This window comes from Antrostomus carolinensis, unplaced genomic scaffold, assembly GCF_000700745.2.
Source record: "Antrostomus carolinensis isolate BGI_N321 unplaced genomic scaffold, ASM70074v2 scaffold14334, whole genome shotgun sequence".
NCBI classification, from domain to species: Eukaryota; Metazoa; Chordata; class Aves; order Caprimulgiformes; family Caprimulgidae; genus Antrostomus; species Antrostomus carolinensis.
Genome location: NW_010310233.1, coordinates 17,607 through 37,443, shown reverse-complemented (window position 1 = coordinate 37,443; position 19,837 = coordinate 17,607). Strand labels below are relative to the sequence as shown.

Here is a 19,837-nt window from a genome sequence, read left to right as displayed (position 1 = left end):
CAGCCCTGGGAAGCATTATGCCTTCCAGTCACCATGGAGCTTATTCCTTCTTGCTTAGGAAGAGCTGGGAGAGAGGAGCTGCCCACTGACAGCCCACAGAACTCACCTGTGCTGCCCTGCTTTGCACTTCCTGAAGTGCTCTTCCCAAACACACCTGCACCAAGGGTCAGATGATATGACCCAACCCCAAGTAAAGAGAGATGTTCATTTACCCTCTTGCTCCTCTAACACAATCTGGTTTTGTTGTAACCTGGGGTGTTGCTGTGTACTGTTTCTGCATGTAGTTGAACAGACTGATGTTCTGTTAGGCTACGCAAACAAACACTGCTTTAAAGTTGCTTTTTCTCTCCTTTTTTTTCACCCTCCCCCAAACAGCTAAAAGTACATAACGGTGCTTTGAACAAGATCCTAAAGAGCTATTTCCATAAAGTGGTCCAATTCTTTTCAGAGATGTAAGTACAAAATTCTTCAAATGCGGTGGGACAATGAGTGAAGATTAAAAAGAAAGTAAAAGATTAAAAGGAAAAGACCATAAGAAAAACTCAAAGGGGGGGAAAAGATCAAAAAGAGGATTAACCATGTTACTTGTTGTTTTTCAGAAATTAAAGAAGTATGGAGGATAAGGAATTTGTTTCCTTTTTGCCCTAGAAAAATGCCAATTATGGTAGCTAAATTGCCAGGATCACATATCAGTATGCTTTGGAAATGTGAGAAATGGATGGGAAATATAAACACAGGGCAATAGCTTACAGTTATGTTATGAATTAAGCCACAAAAATATCAAGATTTAGTCACTGAATAAGCTGCCAAAGTTAATCTTTCCTGATGAACTTGAGCAGAATCAGAATAGAAGCAACAGAACTGTAGTTTCACAGATCAAAATTGCCTTGTTCACTCATCTTTGCTATCTCTGGGTCCTCGTGCATCTAAAATTTCCATTAAAAATCAAAGGAAAGTGCCTGGGTGCTCATAAAATGATGCTCCTTATCTACTGTGTGTATTCCTTTTAGGAGCTTTTTTAAAGCTTTAGGGTTAAAATAAATAACTACTCTGAGTCCCTTTCTTGCAAGGGAGTTTGTGATAGTATCCATGTTAGCACAGCTCTTGTTTTTCTTTAGATTTTTAGGACATAATAGTAGAATAACCTTTAGGTGGCAGCTTCCTGTCATGTCTTTTAAATATATGGCTTTTAGGTAGCCCTCAACAGATAAGGATGACAAAAGAAGGCAGGCAGAGATTCCTGACACAAGCTTGATGAGTGTCTAACGCCCTGATACGATTTACCAAAATCTATAGGGTAATTTTACCCAAACCAACTATTTTTACTGAGGCTTACCAGATGGTTTTGCCATGCTCAGTTCTCACTGAGGTGAGGCAGGCCAGCCCTGCACCCTGCCACCACAGCTGGTGACAGCCACCCAGCCTGGCAGGACACCTGGGAGGGCCCAGCTGCCTGTGGGGCTGACAGAGACCTCACGGCTGAGGCTCCGTCGTGGTCTCAGCACTGGCGCACACAGTCCAAGTCGAGACCAATCTGCCAAAATGCTCTGAACACAAAGCCAGCCTAAAGCGAAGGCTCATGGAGCAGTCTAGTTTGGATGCCAAATATAGTTACCAAACAAATCCCCAGAAGCCGCTCACCAGTGACCCCGATCCAGACACGTAGATCACAACGGGCTGCCACAGCACTAATGTAGCTCCACCAAATCCCACGGTGGCACCTGCAGAGACAGCGGGATTTAATTTTACACAGTGCTCCATATGCCAGGAGCCAAGTCCAGCACTGGCGCACGCTGCTCCCAGCCATTCCCAAAGGACAGACCAAGCTCTGCCCAGAAGCATCCACCGGGGCACCCCTCTGCCTTGGGTGGGAACACCCCTTTCCAGGCTAATCCCCTCAGCTGCCCCTGTCTGACTCCACATGCTTGAGGAAAACACACTTTTAGCAGTACTGAGGGGCCACAGCACCTCTCCCCTCCCCATCCACCGTGCACCTTACCTGGGACAGCAGGTATACAGGTATACAACAACTGTATTTGGGCTCCACCTTTAGGGCTACCACCCCTCAGGTTTCTCAGAGGATTCCCAGCACGGTTCCTGCAGCCTCCCCTGCCCACCCACAGGGAAAACCATGCTGTTGCCGTCACAAGTGACACCCGGGCACACCAGCACCAGAGAGACAAAATGGCAGACCCCTCAGCCCTCACACTCCACAGAGCCCGGTCCCACCACCTCTCCCAGCCGAGTGCTGTCCCCCAGCAGTGGCTGTTTGCCCTGCTCAGGGCTGCCTGCCTCCACAGTTGGTGGGCACCAGGTCGTGGCTACTCCCCAAGGATGGGTGTTCCACAGTGGCCCCCAGTGCCCCCCTGCCATCTCTGTCCCAGACCCACCACAGCTACACTGCACTGCTGTCCTGGTTTTGCTAGGATTCAGTTAATTTTCTTCTTGGTAGCTAGAATAGTGCTGTGTTTTTGTTTCAGTATGAGAAGAATGTTGATAACATACTAATGTTTTTAGTAGTTGTTGGAAGTTCGAGGATTTTGTGTTTTGCTTGCTAGTCTGCAAGTGCAAAGGACTGGGCAGGGAAGAAGCATAGTAATTAGCAACATGCAAAATTGGCATTTGGATATGCCAATGAGATATCCTGTCATGTTCAGTTTATTAACGAGGGCTGACCAGAAAGCTGGGGGTTCTCTTGGGGATCCCTCAGGCTCACTCTTCTGGGATTGCAGTTTGGGTTTCGGGACTCTCGGCTCCAGGATCGCTGGCTGGGGACAGGCAGGGCACCTGTTGGTGGGTGGTGAGCAAATGCACTGTGCATCAACCATTTGCATATTCTATTACTGTTACTATTATTATTTTATTTCAATTAGTAAATTGTTTCTATGTCAGCTCACAAGTTTCCTTACTTTTACCCTTCCAATTCTCTCCCCTGTTCCCTGGGGCAGGGGGAGAGTGGTCCGTGTTTGGCTGCAAGCCAAAGGAATGAAACCACCAAAACTGCACTTAGAAACCCCTCTGAGCTCTAAAAGAAAAGCTCAACTCCATCTTAGTTTTTAACGCATGTTCATTGTTCCCTTTTCAATTGAGGCAACCCTGACTGTTTAAAAGATTCCCTGAGGTGCCACTGCCAGGTGAAACTCTGAGGCACCATTTGGAACGGCTGCAGTTTGCCAGGTGCCCGCCGGCACTGCTGTGCCCCGAGGCCCGGCAGCAGGGAGCCATGGCAGTGCAGCCTGCTCCTGCTTTCTGCAGCCTCAGGGCCCGCAGCCTGCAGTCCTCGCTGAGGCAGAGGCAGCAGCACGGTCACAGCGTTTGGAAAGAGCAAGTGACAGATAAACTCTCTACGTTGATGCAGGGACTAGAAAAAAAATCTCTCACTGGCAGGCACCTGCAGAGCCGGAGGGCTCAAGTTCACCAGAGAGCCATAGGGGAAAGGGATGTGAGGGGGAGCTGCCACGACAGGGAGGGAAGGGGTGTCTTCCACCAGTGCAGACTTCAGATGGAGACGATGGAGAAAAGGTTTGGTCAAACACTGGGTAATGGCCTCAACAGAGGGGCAAGACCCCGACAAGGCTCTGAGCCTGGTGTTGTGCAGGAACTGGGTGATCCCTGCCAGTCCCGCCACCCTCCAGCCCCCACGGGCCCCTGCCAGGAGAGCTGCAGCAGGGCTAAAACAGCACCTCAAAAACCTCTGGAAATTTGTGCACCTTGTAAATTATTGCAGTACCGACCATGGGGATGTTCACACAAGGGTGGGCTCCAAAGAAACTTTGTCCATCTGAATTGCTGAATTATAAAGTATTATGGGTTAAGTGTGCAGAGTACCTGTAACTATCATCCTTAAAAAGCTAAATTCTTACAGGTATAGCCACTTGAGATCGTTATGAATAAACGCATATATATGGGGAGAAAAATATTTGTGTAAATGAAACAGAGCCTCTGAGAAAAAACCATGGATAATTATACAAGGGCATAAGAAAAACTAACATAACTGTGTACAGCACAAGCAAGGATACCCATATGAGCCCTGAAAGGAGGAGAGTGCAGAAAGAAACAAGTAGCTTAACATTTGGTTATGGCCTAAGGGACAAAATTTGCTGAAGATGAAGACACTGAATAGTTAATAAAGCTTCTGAACTGTTTCCAATTCCCAGACAAGGAAGCAATAGTTCTGCTCTTATCAGCAACTGCTCTTTCATATTTGTGTATCAAGCTAGCTTTATTAAATTATTCAGCAAAGGTCAAATGTGATGTGTCTTCCTAGTTTTATTATGATTTTTCATGACATTGCCTGAGTAGTTGAATAATAAACAGTGCATGTCAAAACGCTGCAGCACCCGAGCTATCCACAGGCACTCTGGATTATGAGCCTACTCAGTCATCAGTTCTGAGGCAATATAAATGCATTAGGCAAAGATTTAAAACTCTGTGTGAGCACTGCAAAGAGTTGCTTGTGGAACCACGATGGCAAAACAGAACCATGCTCCAGCAGTATGTTTCTGTACTGATTTTGAAGCCTGCTTGTATGATAAATACTTTGTACATTTTTGAACCTGACTTACTGTCGAGCTAAAGCACTTTGCTCCCTGTGACTGATGAGAACTTCCCAGCGTGTGATGAGGTGCCCAGAAGTGCTGGGAGAGAACAGGTAGAGAAAATCTGACAGACCAAAGGGCCTGTTACCTACGATGGCCACAAAAACAGACCGCAATTTTGGTTATTTTACAATAGACAAATACCCTCAACAGATTCAGATCAACTCATGTGACTCTAAGATAACCCTGTGACTCTGTATAAATGTATGCACCGATTTTTGATAACACTAGCTACAGAATAAACTGAAAGACACACAGCGCTTTTTCAGGCAGTGGTGAATGTGCATTGCAATGTCATCTATATAATCTAAACAAAATACCTATCTAATGTTAATTGAACAGAAGTTTAGCAATTTAATTTAGTGTAGTTCATATTGTTCCAGATTATTTTTGGCTGGTGCTAGGCAATATCCAGATGTCATTGGAAAAGCTAAAAGAAAGATCCCATTTAAAATGTGATCTTCTAATCAGCATGCAGTTTTTCTTGCAATTATTAAGTGAGCAACAGAACATAGAAGTGAGCAATACAAAGAGATTTATGAATTCAAGCTGTTCCGGGTTTCTGATGGTCTCACTGATATTGCCTTGAATTAATTTATTGTCATTTTATACAGAGATACCTTTTAGTAATCCACTTTATAGAATTCAAGGTCAGAAGACTTTGTGGGTAGAAAACATTTGAGAACTTTCATGGTTCCTAACATAGCAAAAATGTATCCTTTACACACTGGCAGTAATCAACAGCACTCTGACAAGAAGGAATACATTTCTTACGTGTATGAGAATATATCACAGAATTCTGATATAACAAACAATTTGCATGTTATAGTCTGTCATACTTCTGAGAAAATGCAAATACATCCTTGCTACATAAATTATTAGCATTCGATAATTTGGGGTGGGGTTTGGATTTCCAAAATTAAGTAAATTTGTATTATTTTATTAAGTTCAGATATCTAAGTTACAGATCTGTAGCCAGCTTTTTTAAGTCTGCATTTACACAGACCTTAACCTAGGGATTAAAAATCTAGCTCTAATATCACATATATGCAGAAACGGATTTCTGAGGACACGGATCCTGTGTAACAATCAGCTCTTTTCAGGAAGATTTGTAGGTTCAGATCGGCACGTTGTGCCAAATAGCTATGGAAAGATACAGTTCAACAGCATTTGTCACATGAACAGACATGAGACATTTCACTCATATTGAGTAGAAATCCCTGTGTGATTATTGGAGAAAAATGTTTATTTATAGGTTTTGTTTAAATGGGATACACTGAATTATCCAGGGAAAACAAAAGGAAAAGAGGTGCCATTAAAATAATTTTCCTAGCTCATTCCTTAGATATTATGCATGGTCAAATAAAATAATAGTAATGCATACCAATGTAAATATAAGCCAAAATGCATATATTGGGTATTTTGATGGGAATAGAGGTTATTTATAGATAAAGGACGATTTAAAACCAAAGAGTAAATTAAAAATCACAGTTGTGCCACAAGGAATAAATATTTTTTTTTTGCAAAGCCTGTCTCTCAAGAGTTTCCAATTCTTATATCTATGAGATGACAGACAGTTGGTTAAGCAGCTGTTGTTATTTATTTTCATCTTGTAAAATATGCAACACAAAAAAGAAAAAAAGAAAAAAAAAAAAAGGAAGGACCCTGAGACCCACCTTTTCTGCACTCATCAGCAAGGAGGTTTTGGACTCCGTTGCTATGAGCACATTCCTCCAAGTTTTCCATGGCATTTCTATCAAATGCAATACCCATGGTAAGCCTGTGCACCTTTGACTTTCCGAGCTTTCAGGATTCATATTCCAGAAACACATGTGGCTCCAAGAATCTCTTCAGCCTTGACAGCGATAACAAGAAGGGATCAACAGCACCCCAAGTAATCCTGATAGCTCTGTCAAAGGTTTCTATGGCACATCATAACTCAGGAAATCGCTTAGTCCTTCTGCCCCAGGCTCCTCGCTTCCTCTGGCAGGATCTCATCCCTGTTCCCTGTTTGCATGGCTTGCCTGTGAGAGGACTGCATGATTTTCTCCTTATCTGTCTTGTTTCCAGGCTCTCCTGCTCTGCATCAGCCTCTCCCACAAGGAAGCGCCTGGGAGATACTTAAAAAGAGGATGGAGCAACCAAAATGCCACTGCCTGACTTCAGGTCAGGAGAGCACCTCACCAGTGGCACTGCAGGGATGGAGGGAGAAATCACAGCTCTGTCCCAACCCCCACAGCTGCTGGAATAAAAAAGAACAGACAGCGAAGGCGGGATTTTGTGATCATCCTGTGACAAAGGTACACTCTTTTTGGGAAGGAGCAATCATACAGACATCATCCAAATGATGCATTCCAAACTGTGCAAGCAAGCAGGCTTTTATCCTGTACTTTACAGCAAAGGGACTGCAAGTGAGGGAAAAGAGGCTTGTTCGGCCTTGCAGCAAGCCTAGGGCATAAGACAAATGCTAAGGGCCAAGTCAAGAGCAGGGCATAGGTATTAATAAGACACATTTAAGTTTTAATTGTCACAAAAATTAAAAGCATGTCAAACATCAACTAGAAGGAAAAGAAGAAAACCCCTTTCCCCATTTTTCAGCATTTTTTAACGCCCTCTTTTCAAGAAGTATTTTCCTTCTCTTCCCAATGGAAGAGGGCTAGAGTTAAAAGAACAAAGTAAAAATAAAACAAAAATAAAATACACACAGAAATAGAAGCTGCAAAAAATTCAAGGTGGCTACATCCCCCACAAAATGGTAGGAAATTAAATATCCACCAAGCCTAGTGTGAAGTAAAATTTCTTCACACACTGATGTGCCACTAAAACTTATTCCATTCATTTTGAAGGGTCTTCCCCATGTTTCACAATCAGCTTGCGTGTAAGTCTATTTAAAAATTCTTGAGGCTTCTAAGGAAAAAACTAAAATTCAGGACAGATACCACCCATAACTGATTACAAAGTTCCTGCATTGCAGAAAGCCATCCCAGTTGCCCTACTTGTGCTGGGTTTAAGCCTGCTGTATTTTCATTTAAATGCACAGCAAAGGCACAACCCTTTTCTCTTGATGGGAAGACATAGTACTGGTACCAATAGCAGCTGAAAAATTTTCTCTTGATGGGAAGACATAGTACTGGTAGCTGAAAATAGCAGCTGAAAATTGCATTGTTCGTTAACGACCACTGAGCTCAGAGTGACACATTAGCAGTACCTGGGCACAGAGGCTGCCTGAGGCTCCCACAGCCCAAGGATGTGTGCGGGATTTGCTTACATAACAAATACAGTTTGCGTTGAAGATAACATGGTTTATTTCTTCACGATATTCAGATTAAAATGCATCAATGTATTTAGCACAATACTACATTTTAGGACAAAATCATCAGTGCTTTGCAAGTCTTCATAATGTTTATTCATTATAAATAGTAAATATTTACTGAACTTTTTACATGAAAGACATTTGTTTTTTGTTTTTTGTTTTTTTGTTTGGGGGGGGGTCAACACGTGTTGTTGTAGAGGCTGCAACACAAAGATAATATTTCATTTTTCCATCACCCTTAAGACCACTGTGTGAACTAACCTCTGTACTGAACCTAGTCTAACTCACTACTCCATAGTCCTTAATGCCAAAAGGAATGTATTCGTGTTTTGCCTCCCTCTTTGTTCCAAGAATAGAGAGAAATAAATAATACCGCCTGCCATCTTCCTCTTCCTCTCAACATCACAAAACACAAATTTATTGACATTCTAAAATGTCACAATGCAAACTTCTTGTAAACCTTTGTTCCTATACTTATATTTTCTATGTTGGATATCGCTGTATAATTTAAACAAATGTGTCAAATACAGGTCCATCTCTGTCTATGTCCTGTACATCACTAAATAAATGTAAACGTAATCATTTCTTTGTATCATTTCCTGAAAATGACCTTTAAATCATGATTAGCAAGCTGGATTTTAGTCATCCAGCACACTGCAACATTTCTGTATTTTATCGTCAGGAATTATGCACTGTAAAAATAAAAGTACCTGCAAAAATATAGTTCTGATTCTATCTGACTTTGGATGATCCCAAAGTTTGTGTGAGGTACACAGTATTGCACATTGCTAGGCAGTTGTGAAAAATCAGTCGCGTTGTTGTTGGTTTTTTTTCTCCCACGTTTGTTCAAAAAGGTACAACAGACTAGGAAAACTCCACATACAAAAAGGTAAAATCTGTTTTACATGTTACACAAGATCTTGTGTCTTGGCAAAGCAAAACTTGTAAGTGACATTTATTGACAACATGATTACAAAGCATGGTAAGGTAACCAGTGAGTTGCTCAGGAAGTCTTTCGCACTTATCCTAGCTTCCTATGGACTGTGACATTTCCTCTTGATGACAATTTCCAGTGTGTAAAATGAAAGAGGTTCTCCCACCCTTGCTTCAGAAACTGAGCAGTTTCAAAGTTAGACTAAAGTCAGCACTGGATGTCAGATGAGTCAGAGTACGCAGAGATCAACTGCTCAAAGTTTCAAAATGTTCCATTCGTCCCAATCAATGCACATTAATTTCAACAACAAAAAATGGAATGTTTTGCCAGGCAGTGATATTAAATACTGCTCTGTTTTATATACCCACTCATAATGAACCACGTCGCATTTATTTATTCATTATTGCTTTTGGCCTTTGTCTTCTGTATAGCTTTGTCCAGCCTTTAAAAGTCTACTAAAAGCTATGACTGGAGAGAACATAACAAGCCTGCTTTTCTCATTGGGACTGCCTCAGTTTAGACTGCAGTGTGTTGAGAAGATCCCTCGTATCCAAGCCTTGGAGTGAGACCGGAAAACAAGATCAGCTTTAACTTGAAGTGGACAGTTCATTTATGCAATATCTGGCTTCAGATAATGAAAGGCACCTGCAAAAAAGCAAAAGAGGCTTTTTAAGTCATGCTGTGACAACCTCACAGCAAGGGGCCATGCCAACTACAGGTTGACATTGTCATATTTAATACTGATATATCAAAGGAATGGGACTAATATTTTTATTCCTAGGACAAGTTTGACAAAACTTTATGTATCTGGGATTATATACTGTAATGATTCCTGAGCTGACCTCATTAAGAACATGTGTTTCTAATAGTGGAATGCCAGTGGTTATTTCATTTTGGACAACCCTTATGTTTTACCTAATGGCAATCAGGTTTCATGTCTCAACAATTAATAACATCAAGATGTTGTTGACATCACTTAAGAAAATAATTATGCAGCAGAAATCTTGCTCGAACAATCAGCTATCTCAGCAGTGCACTCTGCTCGGCTTTGGGGAGAAGTAGTAGTCAGCCATTAGGATCTCTGCTCATTATTTTCTTTGTTACAGAGAGAAAATACAGACCACTGATAAATGGGAGCAGTAGTGCACTTCACAGTGCAGATGTCCCGATACTCACTTTGTCCGTACTGGCCGTACTGGTAGCCTGTGACGGGGTCCATGCTGTAACCCGTGGTGCTGTAGGTCGGTGGGCAGTAGGACTGGGATGTAGGCAGGCTGTCTAAACTCTTCATGTGATCTAGCCGCTGGCTGCAGCTGGCTGACACAGTGGTGGTGGGCTCCAGGCCCCCAGTTAAAGGGGACAGGGCATAATCAGTTTGGGGCTGATGAGGCACACCGCCATGGTTAGTCAGGAGTCCCATTACCTAAAATAAAAGGTCAAATAATAGAGTTAAAATATGTGAAGAACTGTAGTGCCTACAGAGCCATGGGAGTTCTCATATATCATGATTCCCTAAAATAGGTAGACTTGGTATTCAAACTATGCTTTGAGTATCTAATCTAAAGAGGAAGCGGAATTTGGTTGCATCATCCACCAAAATAAAAACTGATGGCTAATAACCAATAAAAAGTGACAACAAGAGCAAATAAGGAAAAATCATTTTACAAACTTAGGATTTTAGAGTGCCTGATCCTCTCACGCCCCAGCTGGGATCTATGCAGATGTTTACTCCTTGATGACTCAGTTATAGGAGAACGAGAAGCAAGTAGTGGATCTTTAGCCGTGCTGTCCTGCATGATCTACAAACACAGAAAAGCTGTGAAAAAGCTCACACAATTATTTACACACACACACACCCCCCCCCCCCAAGATCAGTAGTCATTAAAATGAAATCAATTTGTAGCGGATCACAGCAACATCGCCAGTAGAAGTAATGAAGAATCCCAGCACTCAGAACAACATTAATATGTAGGGAGGGGGCAGAGCAGCAGTAACTCCTGCTGCTGCATGCCCTGGGTGCTGGCCTGTGAAGAAATGGATGCAAAAGAGAGAAGTGCTGGTCATAACAACAGTTCTCAACTTCATCCGCGGAGTTAAAGGCCACAACAGAAATGGTCAGGTGTTCAAGTCAACCGTAACTCCCTTAATAAACTGTTTCTGTGTGAACAGTAATGAAATCAGCCGACAAGATTAGTTGAAAAGAGATTACTGGAAAATATGTGCTTGTCCCTATAAAAACTCAGCCCTCTAGGCCATAATTTCCAGTAGAAAAGCAAAAAAATAATTTCAAAAGCACCTGTGCTTTCAAGCAGGAGTGCAGGAAGCTACAGTGATAAGTTACTGTTGTACAAACATTGCTCACTCTATAGGGCGGTGTGCATTTCCTTTCCCAGCACATCTCTGTATCACGTTTTGAAAATAAGTACTGCTGAGAGAATTACTTGCTTCTGCTGGAATAAGTTCTACTTCAAAGCCTGAGAGAGAGTCTGCAGCTTGTAACAGATGGATGGCATACAGCTTCTGCCAAAACAGCATATTCTGATAATTTACAGGTTGTTCTTCCTCCAAAAAGGCATTATAAATATTTGACATACACTATTTAATATTAGTTTTGCTCTACTGTACTTCTTACCATAAACTAAAAATAAATTATTATAATTGGGGTCTATGTTGTAAAGAATAAGCCTCTGCTTATATGAACATAGCTCCTAAAGCTCTGATGCTTCTTCTTGACTTGCCCTTATTTTCCATAGCAAAATAAAAGGAAATATTATTGTAGGGAGCTTGTGGTTCCAGCTCTGAGTTTTGCTTGGTTTTTAATAAATAAATGAAACAAGTCCCAGGGGTCATGATTTAAGTAGGAAGGAAAACCTATGCAGGTCTTACATGTCTGATAAGGAAAAGAGCAAAAGGCACAAGCAAAGTACTTCAGAAAGAGACACCCCAATGCCTGCATCAAGAACACAAAACATCTCTGCATCAGATGCAACCAAGACATCTCACCAGGAAAAAAAAAAATGCTGAGGATGAAGTTCAATTGCTACTTACAGCACTAGAATGTTCACTTGTTTCACTAAGCAGAAAAACAAGAGTTTAACTGATAGTATTTTCTGAATGTTTCACAAACTGAAGTATTCATGCAAAAGGAAGTTTCAAAATATACCAAAAGACTTCATTTAGATAGTGAAATCTTGCAACTTTTAAGTTAAAAACACAAAAGAAGAATTTGGATTCAGGCTCTAAGATATTTTCTGTTTAATTCAAATAATCTTTTCAATGCTCAAAACCTATTAAAATAATTTGAGGTTAAGAAAAAAACAATTTTAAAAAATCTCTGGAATCACCACAGATTGAAAAATCATGTTACCTGCACAGCAACCTGCACAGCACTTTGTCCCAAAACTCCCTCAAAGCTGAAATAACTGGACTCAACTTTGTCTTTTAAATATTGGTTCCTGAAAAGTATTAAAATTTCTAAAGATTATTTTAGTAAGTTCTTCTATCTTAGGAATTACAAATACTTTTCTTGTCCCTTTAGAAAATCATGTGGTCCTGAAAATCTAGCATGCTTAATGATCTGACGTTGCACCTGCAAGATACAATATTAGACCTTATGTTCATTTAGCTTATATTAATCCTTGTCCTTTAAAATTAACACTAATAGAGTTAAAAGAAGAGAAAGATCCACAAAAAACATAGCTTAACTCTAAACATTTACATTGAAAATTACTACTTTGAAAAATATTTATGTTGGGACAAGTATCATGGTTTTGACTACAGTTTAACACACACCATTTAAACACACACCATTTCTGATAAACCATATCAGAAATCTGCAATAACTGCACTGCCTTTTCCATTCCCACACAGCACCCACGCAATACGCTGCTCATGGGCCTTTGCCACGTTCTGTTCCAGGTTCCAGAGCTGGAACCTGGCTCTGGAACCAGAGAGAAGAACCAGGGAGAGAAGAACCAGGGAGAAGCACGCTGGGCTCGCTTCGCCCTCGCAGCACCGCTGGCACTCTTCCGCGTCAGCACTCTCACACCACACGCTGCCTCCACCTGGACTTTTAGGACCAATTGCTGAGTTGGGCAAATAGCTATTTTACCAACTACATACTTCAACTAAACTTCATTCTGTTTAATATTTTCAACAGAATAGAGCCCAAGACAACATTATTTGGATTTTACCAGCAAAAACAGTGAGATCAAAAACCTTGGGATTGGAAGTTATTTTAGAGATTAGCCTTGAAATTTAAACCTGGATCCAGACATGCTCTCAAAAGCCACTCAAATTTTGGTAGCATCTATATTTGGATAGAGATTTATCTTCTCTGCCAAACTAAAATTAGCATTTGTTGATATTTACTTTAAAAATTTTAAATTAATCAGATACTACAAGTCTTTAGGCATCTTTTTATTAAGTGCATATGTACCTCATAGACACTTTGGAGCAGAACTGACACAGCTCTCTGTCTCTGAGGTGGAGAAAACTGAACAGTATCCACTTTCTCAGAAATATCTTCTTCAGAGGCCTTCAGAATCATCCTGCAGTTGATTAGTATCTAAATAATTAGATTTTGGGTCATGTCTGTTTTGAAAGCTATAAGGGAAGTAGCCTCAGGGCAGAAGTCTTTCATACGGTATGTGCCATGACCTTATCACCCATACAAGGAGCTACAGGAAGGGCATGGCTAACTTTCACCTAATCAATTAGAAAGCCATTAACGGGCCATGTCTGCAAGATGCTCAGAACCCTCAGCTTAGTGGTGTACAGGAGACACACAAAGATCTGGATTTTCCAACTCAGATCTTCTGCTGGTATGAAACAGAAGTTCTAAATAGGTAAACAGATCTGATTGTTTTACAATAATTAAGGAAGAAAATAAATTTATTCAATCTATATATCATCCAAATTACTAGAAAATATGTACTTCCCCCTCTGAACTACTTTGGGAAAGCCAAAGTAGTAATTGTCAGCCTCACTGATCTGGATCCCAAAGAAATCAAAAGAAAAACAAAGGGCTGATCTAACACCTAGAACTACATGCTGCTATATCTATTCAAATTATTTTAGACAATAACTTCTATAGATGAAAAAAAAAAATCAGACGAAGTTTTTTGGTTACACATATTTTGTTCTCATCTTTTAAAAACACACACAGAAATGTTAATGCATAGCTGTTGGCTTTATATAATAAAGACAGTCTATATAATTGATAAAATAGTTCCATTTATTAGAAAACAAAGGTTCAATTAGGAATAAACAAAGAGAACACGGTGAACTGCAACAACCAAACTCTACAGAAAAGTTTTCAGAGAGCACATCCCAAGCAATCCAAAACATTAATTAGGACAAATCCCTCGCTGGTGGGATCAGCACAGCTTCACTAGCTAAGGATATGGTCCAGAAAGAAGAGAAATTGAATGATGAAAGCCTTAAAGGCCGTGTATGCAACATCTGGTCCATTATCAGCTATTAGAAAATGCTTCTATTATCAACAAAATAAAGGCCATTAAACTGAGAAAAAGCTTATTCTATTTAAATGGAGCATTATGCCTGTTAACGTGGTTGGTATTTTAGGATGTAGGACCTACCATAGGCACAATAAAATTCTCATATGTTTTAATTCATTTACGCATGCCTGCATTTAATATGCTCTGTGACCATGTCTGCAATTAATATGATTCATGACAAAAGAACATGTGCAATATTTTTGGGTACAGTGATACATTTTTTTCTCCTCCTGTGAATGAAAGATTTAATGAAACAGCTCAAGGAAAATTGTTGGCAGTTAACGTATTAAGTTGAACTGACAGAATCATGAGTAAACTTTAGTGGAGTTAATGATATCCTCTTATCTGACCCTGACACATTTGCAGCATGTAATTTACAGAAGCTCTGTCCAGGGAATCTTGACAAATGCTCCTAACGATGTCAGGGCAATGTTCCATTCTAATGTAAAACAGATGTGGGTCAGATACCCTCATTCATCACTAACACTGGAAATTTCAAACTCCTTCCGAGATGAATGGTATTACCTGCTGTTAAGGTCTTTTCACTGTAGAGAAATCTCTCAAAAACAAAATATTACACAAGAAAGAACACAAAAAGGATGGTCCTAATGCATTAGAATGAGAGATTTTAGAAAATTAATTAAAATTAATTAGCTATACGGATCTATACCTATAGGATCCTAGAACCACGTTTCTGATTAATATATATGTATATATATGGATATTTATGCCAAATATATGAAGAAATCCAACAGAAAGCATTTTCATGCCAAATGGCAAGAACTGGGAATGACATACTTGGTTAATGAAAAGAGGAGCAAATACACTGACTTTGAACCTCTGATGATCTGACCTTCTGCATACTCATATCAAATGAGACCTCATACTGATTTCACACCACTAGACATCAGTGGTAGCTACACTGAAATTAGAGAAGGTGCACTGGTGTACATTTAGGGTAATTAAGAGGATAACCTGATCCTTCACAAATTATATTTTTATCTACAGGAGATTGCTAATGTTCACAACATTATCACAGTCTGTCACTGAACTCGTGTCTTTTTTCAGGTGCATGATCATGGAGTCACAGGACTAGGTAACATTACCAAAATAATTCAAAGAGAAGTTATTTATCTAGCTTCTGGTTGTATGGAAAAGCTTCAAAACCTCAAGACAAGTGAAAAAGTAAAACAGAAAGCTCAAAGAGGAACATATACTCACAATTTTTATATATATATGAATACGTAAGTATATATATATATATATGCAAAATTAAACATCTCAAACTTTTTCAGGCAGTCTCAGATACTGTAGACTCCTGAGTTTAAATGCTTCAATATGGCAATATTACATACAACAGTTCATAACAAGACTAAATGTGAGACTACATTGCTCTCTGCCTGAGAACTCTTCTCCTCCCACCCAATCCAAAACACAAAAGAAGAATTCTGGCCACCATGAAAACCAGCCCAGCTGTCTCTAGCTGGGCTCTCACACACGTTCCCTCCACAACTGGAATACACAAGTTTGTTCCCTCTGAAAGCAAAACAAACAAAAAATACACCTTTAAAAAAAATTCAAATAGTACTCAGAATTTTTTTGCTGACAGATGGTCAGGGGATGGGATCTGCAAAACCTTCACGGGAAGACTATCACCAAATTCAATATTTGGCCCTCCAACAACCGCTATTGCATCATCTACGTCTGCATGGCTGGATTTACCAACAGGAAATTGCTACCAAAACCTAGCCATTTAGGTAAAAGCCATAAATGTGGGGAAAAAGATAATGGACAAGCATAACTAGAGGAATCCAACCAGTAAGGAAGGGTTCATGAAGCTCCCATTAATGTATATGCCTGGGCCTCTAACTTAATCATCACTGGGGAAAAACAAGTATTTTGCTATCTTGACTAGAGGAAGGCTCTATCCTGTCTCAGCATCCAATCTTTCTTTTAACATAAAATTATTACTATTACTGATGTCTTGGCAAAAATCGAGCAAAAATAAAACAGTTATCTCTAGAGAGGTAGGAAGTTGTGAAGGAAATACAGCCCGATGCATTGAGAGATGGATACATGGCTTTCTAGAGTGACTCTGCTAAGGATGAAATTCTGCTCTTTCTGAACCCACTGTAATATACACTTTTCACTAATTCATGCCATGGTATTCTTAGTACCTTTCTTTGGAAATCTAAAATACTAAAATATAGAGCATAATTAAGGACTCAAGTGAACCATCTGTGATTACTCATGACAAAACCCTCATTCATGTACCAGTCCTTAATTGAATAAATATGCAAGTATTCAGATTCCTGTTGATATTTCTGTTTTGTAAATTCATTAAAGAGTTATAGGTTCACCAATGCGTACCAGTCATATACTCTATGAAGGGTTGAGTCATACTTCAATTTAACAAGTGGTTCAAATTGAACTTCTACATGTAGCAATAGTAAAAAAAATAACTAGTTTAAGGGCTGCAGTGACACCGAATACTCAGCCTGCATATATTCTAAATGGTACAAATCATTATGGAGGAAGATAAGTCAGTTTTGTGAGTAGTATCATTAAAAAAGCATTAAGAAAAACAATAAACTGATATATTTTTTATATAGTGTCATTTTACTGTTATATTCTTGCATTTAGGATGTCTATAATTTTTATGGTATTTATAAATATTTATTCTAATGAAGTTACATTACAATTGGCTTAAATTTCCAGAAAAGTCCAGAGCTTTTTTCTATCATCATGTAAGATTTCTGAGTTGTAAGAGAAGATCTGTTTTTTGAAGGCTGAAGCTCCAACCATCCACCTTGCTCTCCCCAGCTTTTTTGGCGCGGTGGGGATGGAGGTGGAAATTGGCCCAGAGACAAGTAAAGGTGGACATTCAAAAATGTAAGGTCACCTGTTTATTGTTGTTGTTATATTAATATATTTTATTATTTATAATATATATAAATATATAATTATAGTACTTAAAATACTGCAGCATTTACAAACCAAATAATAAATGTTATTATTCTTGCATGATGAGTTATGAAACTGTTGGATTCCATTTATTTGTACCCACTCCAGAAACGAAATAAGCAGTCCCATTGCCAGAACTTTTTTAATAAAAAAAATAAAAAAAAAAAAAAAAAGACAAAACAAACCAAAAAACCTCATGCTCATGAAAATTCTATCATGTGAATTAGTTTTCTTCCTCACAGAGAAATCCTTGACCTCTGTCTCATGTTCTTGGGTCATTAAGCAAAGAGTTCTCAAAGCCAAGTTCATTGTGACAAAGATCATGAGATTCTCATTGGTGTGGGACTTGGATCCAAATGAAATATTTCTGTACAGCAATTCGACAGAAGGCATAGGAAAAAGTATAATAAAATAATAGTTGCCTTTTTTTCCCTCCTGTCCCTCTTAATGAGGAAATGCAAGTTTTTAGCCACTGGTTCTTGTGTTTCCTTTAAAAGCAGAGTTAACAAGACAATATGAACAGATCTAACTGATTCGACAGCCACCATCAGATCCATACTTCAGGTTAATGAAAACCAAGTGCTCTCAAAGACTTAAGAGAAGTCAATCGCCTAAGATCTATCTCACCAAAAAGAGTTACAGGATAATTCTGAAACTCGGGCAGTGAAATGTTTTGACAGTAGAAGAAAGAAACCTTGAAACAGCTTGGATCTTTACTGCTGTTCACAGAAAAGTTTGGAATTTTCTTATTAAGGTTATTCCTGAGTTTGACTCAATTATGGGGGGAGAGGACAAGGGAGAGGAAAAAGTAGATCTGAGACGTCTTCTAGAGGGCAAGGACAAAAAAAATATGTCCAGCAGGAGACAGGTTACGCACGTTTGGTCTTTTTTCAGTAAAAACTTAATACTGCAGGACTATTCCAGTCTTGGTATCCTGTGGGTTAAATACAGGGAGCAAGTGGCCTCCTGGGCAGCAATGTGAGCGGAGTATTGCTACTCGATTTGAATCCATGAGCAGTCCAAAATGCTCATGCTTCAAAATCAGTGAACTGCCTGAACCGCCTGGTGCGGAGCAAACTCTGCTGCTTTGACACTAATAAAAAGCACATGACAAGGTCAAGGGATGCCCATGTACACCGGAAAAGCCTTTTTCCTTATCTTAAATGAAGCAGTTCAAAATATTGATATCCTGTCTTAAAAACAATCTGCTCTCTAGTAAGACCATACACGTGCATACTTGTGAGACAAGTGTTTTTACAGTCACTCTTCTGCTTTCCATGGAAGAACCTGCGAAGATTGTTAATGCCAGAATCAGAAAGCAACACACCAATTCAGAGGTACGCTTAAGCCCCATACACACACATTAACACACAGATATCCTACTCCCTAATAATTTTGAGTTAACACATTTGTTAAAAGAAAATGCACTGAACAACTGCAACCTAATTTGAAAGGAAATACAATATTCCCATAAATGTATGCATGAAAGCCAAGAAGCTGCATAATAGGCATAGAAAACACAAAAATATGCAATTTACATATATTACACACTAATAATCTCTGTTCTGATGTTATATTTAAGGAGCGTTGGCTGAGATGGCACGCTTGCAGTTTGGTTGCTTTTTCAAGAAATACAAACAAGGACATTCCTGGCTACCAGTTCCCCAAGACATTAATCCCTGTCTTGTTCCTGCCTCTGCAGGTCTGTAAGACAGAGGTTCTCCCACCACAGTCAGGTAGCAACGAGTAAACCAGATGAACAAGGAGAATAATTAGTCATCTGGAAGAGATCTGCAGATCTTGTCTTGATGTTAAGAAATGATGAATAGTATTAGCAAGGTGGGACTCTTTCTATTCTCTTATTCTTTTAAGCAAGAGCAACAATATTTTATTTCCCAGCCTGCAAGACAGGTATGTTATGGAGCATTCTGCTTCCTAAAACTGACCAAAACATACAGTCTTCTCTAACTTTCAAGTTCACAGCTAGCACAATGAAAATAAAATCACAGCACCCTATCCATCTGCCCTTGTCCTCTGCCTTCATCCAGTGCTTGCCTGAAACAACATATTTGTCCGTCATACTCAGGAACAAAGTTAGAAAGGAAACATCCTGCATGGAAAATAAAGCTTCCCCAGGGCTCTGCGTGTCAGACCCTCATTTGGAATACACTGAAGTGAAAGGGGAAAAGGAGGTTTAAGCCTGGTAGGAATATGATCCTGTGAATCTTAATACTAGATTTTGTTCTGCATGTTCTGAGGGTTTGGTTTTGGTTTGGTTTTTTTTTTAAATCACAAAAGATTATTTGGGCCTCAGAAAAAGCACACACGCACCGTGCCTCCCTCCCCCCCCCCAAAGTCACTGTAAATTCAGCTTTACCCACAGAATATCCAGAGCGCTTGCCTGAGAGGACACTGATGGGTGGAAACATTATGTTAATTGCTCACACACCCAGATTTATTGTGGTCAAAAATCCACCAGCTAGTAAAAAGACCTTCTTTCCGTCTCATC

At 39.7% G+C, this 19,837-nt stretch overlaps 1 protein-coding gene across 1 annotated transcript in view; it reads right to left on the bottom strand.

The window, feature by feature from the left end:
- Window positions 1–9,365: 9,365 nt before the first annotated feature.
- The window catches only part of LOC104523690 (paired box protein Pax-3), a gene marked incomplete at its 5' end in the record, with an annotated part of 25,919 nt that continues 15,447 nt past the window's right edge, over window positions 9,366–19,837 (bottom strand). The window contains 2 exons of the mRNA XM_010166358.1: window positions 9,366–9,490; window positions 10,022–10,268. Coding sequence (XP_010164660.1) covers window positions 9,456–9,490; window positions 10,022–10,268 — 282 coding nt within the window. The remainder of the gene's footprint in view (window positions 9,491–10,021; window positions 10,269–19,837) is intronic.